The following is a 9,420-nucleotide window of genomic DNA, read 5'->3' on the forward strand; positions in this document are numbered from 1 at the left end:
AAAACCGAAAAAAAATATATTTTAAATGATACCTTAATAACTTGTTTAGGATATTTTTAATTATAAATTAAGAAAATAAATTACTTTCATTTTAATCTTCTCTAATTTATATCATAGACCATTAGGTTATAAGGGAAGTATGTGTAGATCCAACTCAAACCAAAACAGGGCATGCCTAGCCTAAAATCATGCCAAATATTTTGTCGTTCAATTCTATATTAGGTGTTGTTTCTAAATTTAAATTATATAGTTGTATATTGTAATAGTAGCATAGATTTAGCATATGTTTCCTAAACTAGTTTCTCAATCACTCTCTATATAACATATAGTTTCTATCAATAGAAGGTGTGGGAAATTCTTCAACGACAATATTTGTTTCTCTATATAGGCTAGAATCAACCGCCCCAACTTATTCCTAATTATACAAATATTAAAAAAAATGTAAAAGAAATCGAAGATCCTATCCTCAAAAATAATTTTAGAAGCTAATTTAAAAAAACTGTTATCTAATATTTTATATAATAAATATAAAAATTTAAAATATTTTTAATTTATTTTTTATGTTTTAAAAGTAATTTTTAAAACATATTTGTACAACCATTCTTCTTATATGTAGAATTACTTTTTAAGCAAATTTTTTTAAATAAATGGAAAATAATTAAAAAATATTTTTTGAAAGTAGTTTTTGTTTTTGTTTTTTTTTTTGGTTTTAAGAATAAAAACATTTTTTTTTGTGAAACGCTTTTTGAAAACAAAAGATTGTTTTTCAAAACAGACATCAAACAAACCCTGATATGTCACGAAGCAGCTGAAGGAGTTCCGTGATGTCAGAAGTGCATTCCCGAGGATAGTCGATTACTTGAGATTTTTGGGCCCAAATTTCAGCCCTATGGCAATTAGATGTCGCTCACGTGACCAGTGTGTGAAGCAATCCAAAACGGAGTAGGCCCAAGATCAAGTTTAGGATTCATAGTCATATAATTGGCTTTGGCCCATGGAATCATGATCACTGACACATTCGCATCACGGCTCTGTCCTATCGTGCCCTCGTGCCCCATATTCTCTTCCTATTCTCCTCCACCATAGTCGTGAATTTAATTATTAAATATTCACGTCGAATAACTTTTTTAGTTTTTGATTTTGTTCCTTCTTTTGGTGCGTTGTTGCAGTGTAATATTCTATTCTATTGTCCCCCTTCATTATTAAGATCACCTGAATTCACTCCATCTATAGTCGGACCTCACGTAATTAAGAGATATAGAAATATTGGACCTCACGTATCATTAAGAGATTTATATTTCATTTGAAAGTGATTTTAAAAAACGTTTTTAATATTTAAATGATAGTTTTTTTAAATATTATAAATATTAAAAATATTTTTTAAAATTACTATTAAACATGTTTTTACTAATTTTAAAAAGAATTAAAAAATAAATTTTAATATCATTTTTGTATAAAAACTTAAAATCTAATAAATCTTTTAAAACTATTTTTAAAATAAAAAAATCATTCAAATTGATTTAAAACACTATAAAAAAAAATAATTTTTTGCTATATGATTATTACATCGAAAACATTATAAAAATAAGTTTTCAGTCGTTTGTCAATACGAATCTACTAATAAAAGCACTGTAGCTTTATTTGAAATTCTTCATAATTTTAAATGCTTCACGTAACTTCTTTATCAATCTTTTCTATTTAGTCACTATATAAATATTCCAAGGCCCACACTAACTTTTAGCCTACTTTTCATTGAATTGATTTTATATGCCTAATTAGGTAATGATGCATTAAAATCACTACTTGCCTTTTTAAAAAATATATAAAATTATTAAAAAATAAAAACACTAAACATAAAATTTATTTATTTTTAAATGTTAAAAACAAATTAAAATATTTTAGGTTTTCAAATATATTTTTATTCTATATGAATCAAAAAAATAATTTTTGAATCCAGATACTGATAATGCTTTTAGGTGCTTTTGATAAATTAATAATATAGTCTGAGATGATGCAATTTTTTTTGGTAGGGGTGGGGGTGGGGTGGAGTGGGGGAGTAGTTTGTTTTTAAAGAAACAAGATGAACGACAGAGGTTCTACCTAAACCACCTAACCAAACAATTCCTAAGTAGCTGAAGACAAGTGTAAAACACTCGTTACAAAGCCCTAAGCGTTCAAAGTCGTAACAGCTCTTCCTCACCAATAAGGCAATAACACCAAACTTTCTTCCGTTATCATCCAAAAATAAACCCTTTTTCGTGGTTCCAACTTCCACGTAACCTTCTTCCACCGCCCCTTTTTGAAAAAGCCAACAGAATATTCCACGTGATCTCAATTAAAATCAACGGCTTTGATCTCACCAATCTCGTGACCTGGCGCTAATCAGGGTTAGTTCTGTCAATTCACCATATCCGAATCTTTAAATATCAGCGGAGAGGAAGGCTTCTATAAGTGCCCTATTTTCCCTCTTCCATTCCAACTTTGTTTTGTTTTTATAATATTTATTATTTCTGGAGTTTTCTCTGTTTCTCTCAGTGTTCGGACTCGGCGATAATGGCGAAAACCATTCTGATCACCGGCGGTGCCGGATACATTGGCAGCCACACCGTTCTTCAACTTCTGTTGGGCGGATTCAGGGCGGTCGTCGTTGACAACCTCGACAACTCCTCCGAAATCGCCATTCACCGCGTTAAAGAACTCGCTGCTGAGTTCGGCGACAACCTCGTCTTCCACAAGGTTCAGCCCTCACGATTTTTTTTTTTAATTTTATTTTGCCTCAATTCGAGCTTTGTTGAGTGTGTTGCGTCAATTTGAAGTTTTTGAGCCTTGGGCGTTAGTGAGTTTGTTCATCAATTTGAAAATTTTGATCGCCTTTTGGGTTTCCTTTTTGTTTCTGATTTTGTGTGCGCTTACAATTTGAGTTTTGTTGAGTGTGCCGCGGCAATTTTAAGAGTGAATATGTTACCTGTCAAAAAGAAAAAGTTGAAAAGTGAAAATGTTCATCATTTTGAAATTTTTGGGTATTAGGTGCTTTTTGAGGGGTTTTTTTTTGCGGGTTTTCTTGTCTTTTTTTTTTTTTTTTTTTCATTTTCAATTTCTGCCCCCCTCTGATTTCGTTGATTCAATTGGTGCTTCAAGGCGTGAGTTTTTGTTCTTCTTAGTTGATATAAGTGTTATTTTGTTTAGTGTATTAAAACGACGTTTCTTTCATTTGAGTAGTCTGTTGGAAAATTATCGATGAAGTTGAGCTTTTGAAATATGGCATGCTTTTAATACAAATTTCACTTTTTAAGTTTCGATGTAGAGGCAAATTGTGTTGTATAAGCGATTCATTTAACTAGAATCAGATTTTGTTTGTTGTTTGATGGCCTTATCTGGAAATTGTGCTTTCACATGCAGTTGGATCTAAGGGACAAACAAGCGCTTGAACAACTTTTTGCCTCAACAAAGTAAGCATTTTTTTTTTTGGTAGAAGCTCCTGCTTTGCACCATATACAGTAGAGATTAAATTGGATATACCCTCCAAATTGTTCATCCCTGAATATTTTGAATAGGTTTTCTTTGAGGATGGGATCGATCTTAATGCTTAGGTCCTCTCATGCTTTGGAAATCTTTTAGCTGTGACATTTTTGCTATCTGTGACATCAAAATCTTTTAGCTGGATATGCTGATCTTTATGGCATGCGAACCATCAAGTGCAAATGTCTAATGCATTGTTTGCATATCCATCTAACTCTCCATTTTTTATTCAAAATATTAAGATGGGAGGACAGAGGTTTTATTGATGATCCAGTATGAATGAGATTACGCCACAAGAACAAGTATACAGACTGAAGAATAGATTTGATGTTACATGTAGAAATTTGTGCTTCTTGCTCAATTTTATGTTTTATAACTCTTTCTTACTTTGGCCACCTTGTTTCCACTGCAGTTTTGATGCTGTCATTCACTTTGCTGGGTTGAAGGCAGTTGGTGAAAGTGTGCAAAAACCATTGCTTTACTATGATAACAACCTTATTGGCACAATTACTTTATTGGAAGTCATGGCTGCCCATGGATGCAAAAAGCTTGTATTATCTCTGGCACTGCTGCTCTATTCATATTCATAATGCGTTGTTTTCATAACTCTTGCTTCTTGTTGAGTAGACACATGTAATGTCTCAGCTATTTTTCTAATTTACAGAACTTGTACTCTGCCTTCTAATAGACCATGCACACTATCAATGAACTGTTTTTTTGCAGCTAACAATTGATATCAGTATGAGATTATTCATTTACCAACATAAAAGCCCTCCGACTATTATGTGAAGCTGATTGAGAGATGCATGCCTTTTTTTTAGCATGTTTCTTGTGATGTTACTGTTTATATGCAACTCTGTTCAAATGTCTTCACTGATTTCTAATTTCTCAATATTTCAGCTTGTTTTTTCATCATCAGCTACTGTTTATGGTTGGCCAAAGGAGGTTCCATGTACAGAAGAGTTCCCGCTATGTGCTGCAAATCCATATGGACGAACCAAGGTATGCTTTGGGCAATGAACAGAGGCAATAGTTTCGGTTCAGGCATACTAAAGAAACAGATTGCACATAAAGGAATGGTTAGAACCTTTACAATCTGTTTCTTCTTTATTAGCATCTGTTCTAACAACTGATGAGGTTGATCCTTTCAGCTTGTTATTGAAGATATATGCCGTGATATTTACCGTTCAGATTCTGAATGGAAAATAGTGTTGCTGAGATACTTCAACCCAGTTGGTGCACATCCTAGTGGCCATATTGGTGAGGATCCTCGTGGAATCCCAAACAACCTTATGCCCTTTGTGCAGCAAGTTGCTGTTGGCAGGCGACCTGCACTTACAGTTTTTGGAAGTGACTATTCAACAAAGGATGGTACCGGGGTATGTTTTGCATTGTCAGCATGTTACGTTATTCATCTCTTTGGTTATTTGCATGTGTGTCTAGATTTGCTTATGTAGTAAATATTGTGAACTATTAAATGTGATGTGGAAATGTGCTTTGAATGTTTGGACAAGGGGAAGCGTTATTCAAAGAGCCAGTGTGAAAATGATGAGAAGTATTCAGGAATCGGAATCACCTGGTTGTATTGAGTAATGGGTTTTTTCCCAAGTCCTAGACAATGTATAATATAAAAATAGTAACTGGACGCAAACATGGCTGTGGTTTCCTTTTCTTCTCTCTATCTATCTCTCTATACACACACACACACACAAATATATGTCTTTTCTTCATTGCCTTCTGTTCTCTGTTGTCATTATGTATCAGGTCTTATACACTGTTTTCTATGTGGTTTATGGTAGTTTCAACAGTGTGTATTGATCACCCTCTTAGAATGGAAGTTGGAGGCTTAGGTGATATAGGAATTATATTGCATTCTAGTTTTCTGCTTGTGACCTAGGTTTTGATGTTAATAATGTGTTGATGCTTACCTATTTTCACTTTCAGGTACGTGATTACATCCATGTTGTTGATTTGGCAGATGGGCACATTGCAGCTTTGCGCAAGCTATTCAACTCAGAAATAGGTCAGTATTCTGAAATTGTTCTTTGTCCATGATTGGTTTCATGTGAAAATATCAAATTTGCTTCTTTGATTTGCTTCCAATTTGCTAAATGACTGCATATATGAGAGTTATGCAATCCCATAAAGGACCATGTCTGTGAAAAGTACAATTGTGAGAAAGTCACTGCAAAAGTGAAAATAATTTTAACTCCTTTAGAGGTAAGAATTTTTATTAATAGCAGATGCAGGAGACACAGTCTTAAGTGACAACACTGCTATAAATTACTTGAGCAAATGGAAGTAAAACTTGTCAACATTGATTTTCATTTGATATCTAACTGCTTAAACTTGTAAACATTGTTTTTCATTTGATATCTAACTGCAGGCTGTGAAGTGTACAACTTGGGAACAGGAAAAGGAACATCGGTTTTGGAGATGGTTGCAGCATTTGAGAAGGCATCTGGAAAGGTGTTGAACAGTTTAACATTTCCTATTTTAATTCCTCTTTTCTGGTTTTCCAACTCCCAAAGAAAAGATTGAACCTTTTTCTAAGAATTTTTTATTTCTAAGTTGAATATATGTTGTGGTTCTCCAGATTACTAAATGTTGTCCATTATCATAATTATTCAGAACCCTGTTTTCCTCAATTGAGTGATTGCTTGGAGTACTCCATTCACTATCCCAGATTGAAAGATAAGACATGTAACTATTATAATCACTTGAGATGTCCCTTGTTTGGCGAATTAGACTGGCATGTGGATTTGGGCCTTGAACCCCAAATACTATGTCTGGAGTTTGACTATCAGGAGTAGTAGTGTATGGGTTCTTCCCAATCCTAAATTTTATATGCTTATTCAATTGAGCTTCACTAAGCTCAGGAGAGGGAATGTTTATTGTGCACCAAAATATGAAGTTCTGAGAAGATGGGAAACCTGGCACAAAGTAAAATGAAATTCTGGTACAAAGTGCCACCTATTCCATTACCACTTCCATCACCATCCAAAGAAATTCCATAGCAGCAGAATATTCCAATTCTGCAATTTTGAAATTATCAGATATATTTGTTTCTTAATATATGAGTGCTGACCAATCTTCTGAACCTCAGTCCCTAGGAAAAATACTATGCCAAGTTTCTTCTGAATATCATTTAATTGGCACTGAGCCTTTCTTCTCACCTATCCTGATGTTCCTTGTTCCAGAAAATTCCTCTAGTCATGGCTGGACGGAGAGCTGGTGATGCTGAGATTGTTTATGCATCAACAGCCAAAGCAGAAAAAGAGTTAAACTGGAAGTAAGTGCTAACCTACGTGCTAATGATAGAATTTTATTTATTTATTTTTTAATGCAAAATTTCAGATACCTATATGATTGTCACTTAACAAATAAATTAAATGGGTGATCACATAGGCTAGTTCCCATAAAGCTTGAGGGAAAATGTGAGGGAAAGAAAGTAAAGAGGAAAAGTAGAAGGAAATAAAAATAAAAAATAGATTTAAAGTCAATATATTATTTTTATTACTTCAATCTTATTTGAAGTTATTTCACTTATTTAACTCCTTTATATAAAGATTAAATAATTTAAAAATATATAAGCTTCTTACTAATTTTAATTATATTTTGAGTTTCTTTTGTATTTTCCATTATAAAACTAAATATGAGAAAATCATTTTTTTTAATATTTTTTTTCCTTAGTACTTTTCGGGATCCAAACATAGCTATATAGTTTCCCAAACTCATAATTAGAAGTCTTATTTTTTATATTACTGGTTGAGAGGATCTAATTGAATTGCACCATGATCACAACTTGAGAAATAATGGTTTAGAAATTTTCACACGCTTAGCATCCACGTCTCTTTTAATAATGGAAAGTGATGCTAGTAATAAATGTAATGGCCAGTATTATGTTCATCTCAGATGCAACTGCTCAGTTCAATGAAATTCTGACCATCAATCAGAATGCTTTACAGATCCCAAAACCACTAGAGTAGCTGAACTAATAAGATAGCAATTTCAACTAGTAATAAGTACTTGAGTATGGACTTGGAAACCTCCTATTTGCCAATTGAAAAGTTGGCCAACTTCCACTCCAGATATATTCTATTGCCCTTTCATGTTGTTGATGGAATATGATAGAACCCTCTAACAGTAGCAGGACTTCAAAAGGAGTATAGTTTTATAACCTCTCTCGAATTGAACATTTGGATCTTACACACACAAAAAAAAAAGAATTAGAACATAAGTGGAAAGATTTTGTTTGAAAATCTTGGTTGTAACCATACATGAAAATGAGTCTTATGTCACTTCAATTTGTGTGATGTCCCTGCAGGACCAAGTATGGCATCAGCGAGATGTGTCGGGACCAATGGAATTGGGCCAGCAAGAACCCCTATGGCTACGAATCGTCCCCAACACAAGACTAAAGGCTGGACACCTCTAATCCACCTCTAATCCATGTATTTTTATTCATGCTTAGATTAGGGCTCTGCAACCATGTCAAACAACTTATAATGTGATGATATACTTCTGGATATAGAAGCCCGGTAATGCTGCGCTGAGTTCTCCAATTCAAGTGGCATTTAAGGGCTGGTCTCCTGTAAAGCCTGTTACCCACCCATTTACTTTTATGACAACTTCTTTTCAAGTGCATCAGGCTGTGTTTATCGTCCCTTTTGCGGTGTGTGATGGAGCAATGATGCTTCAATCTGCGTTTAGGGAGTCTTCTGATCCCATAACTCAATAAAACTGGGCTTTTATTCTTCTGGCTGAAGTGGACAAAAGGAGATAAAAAAACAGCAGCCGGAAACCTTTCTTCAAGACAATTCTTAAAAAGCAGTTTTCGGAGGAACAAACTTCTATTTAAGAACAAACATGAAAAACAATTTTCTAGGTTTATTCTTTGTGAATATGCCATTATGCCTACGGACAAACATAAAAGTTGTCAAAGCATTCTTCATATTTTAGAATGCTTTACAAAAAAAAATATTAAGACATATCTTGAATTTGTTCTTAAAAATGTGTTTTAAGGATTTTTTTTTTTTTAGTTACAAAACTATTTGTTTATATACTGAATAAATTTTGAATCGAAAATGTTTTTCCCTTTTTCCGTTTTTTATTTCGAAGTTTTTTCCTATAGAATTAAGGAAACATCTAAAAACACAAAGAATGAGTGGTGAACGTTTGCATCTCATGTAAATACAAGGTGCTCTTATAGAAAAAATATCCTGTTTTTTAGTTTTAAATTCCATAGCTGCTGAACTTGCCATTTTTAACGTTGCATTGGGATACAAATATACGAGATAGGGGTAAAGTTCAAACAAATGAAGCCAAAGTATAAAAGAATAAGATTGAGATACAAACCAACAAGATGTAATTACAAAGTGATATGGTTTGACAAATTAATGTTCAAAGTAATTTTTTTGCGGTCATAGAAGAGTTACCTTATTTATTTATTATTTTTATTATTATTATTTTACGTTGAAACCACATTTAACAAACATAACTTCATTTTTTAATTAAATTTATATTTACCAAATATAGTTTCATTTTTTGATTGAAATCACATTTAACAAATGGAGTTTCACTTTTATATGATTTGGTTTTTGTATTGCCTTGTTTTATTCATGTAACTTTATTATTTTAAAATTATTAATTTATTGATAAATAAAATAATGATTAATTGATATTTTTTCAAAATTTATTTATTTGAAGTAATACTACACTAAGTTTAAATATATAGATTTTCTTATTATTAAAACCTGTATTTTTAATTTCAGTTGAGAAATAATCTCTAAGATATGCATTGAGATTTTTTTTGTCATATCTTAATTTTAGGTCTTTCCCTTTTAAAATATGCGATCATGAAACTTCCAAAATAGGGTTCAGGGGCAGTGACGAGGAACA

At 32.7% G+C, this 9,420-nt stretch overlaps 1 protein-coding gene across 1 annotated transcript; it reads left to right on the top strand.

Moving 5' to 3' along the window:
- The first annotated feature begins 2,463 nt into the window (after positions 1-2,463).
- Positions 2,464-8,166, top strand: LOC117906473 (UDP-glucose 4-epimerase GEPI48). Its single transcript, XM_034819496.1, has 9 exons — positions 2,464-2,736; positions 3,400-3,449; positions 3,932-4,065; positions 4,418-4,521; positions 4,671-4,898; positions 5,464-5,542; positions 5,906-5,988; positions 6,720-6,811; positions 7,847-8,166. The coding sequence occupies exons 1-9, from the start codon at positions 2,554-2,556 to the stop codon at positions 7,938-7,940; spliced, it is 1,047 nt and encodes a 348-aa protein (XP_034675387.1). The 5' UTR covers positions 2,464-2,553; the 3' UTR covers positions 7,941-8,166.
- Positions 8,167-9,420: the final 1,254 nt, after the last annotated feature.

Source organism: Vitis riparia, chromosome 2 (assembly GCF_004353265.1).
Source record: "Vitis riparia cultivar Riparia Gloire de Montpellier isolate 1030 chromosome 2, EGFV_Vit.rip_1.0, whole genome shotgun sequence".
NCBI lineage: Eukaryota > Viridiplantae > Streptophyta > Magnoliopsida > Vitales > Vitaceae > Vitis > Vitis riparia.

Bases quoted from the DNA above. Each gene is read 5' to 3' on its own strand.
- LOC117906473 (XM_034819496.1), top strand. From the start codon at position 2,554: ATGGCGAAAACCATTCTGATCACCGGCGGTGCCGGATACATTGGCAGC. The intron at 4,066-4,417 runs AGCTTGTATTAT...TCTCAATATTTC, and splicing joins GGCTGCCCATGGATGCAAAA to AGCTTGTTTTTTCATCATCA. The intron at 6,812-7,846 runs GTAAGTGCTAAC...ATGTCCCTGCAG, and splicing joins GAAAAAGAGTTAAACTGGAA to GACCAAGTATGGCATCAGCG.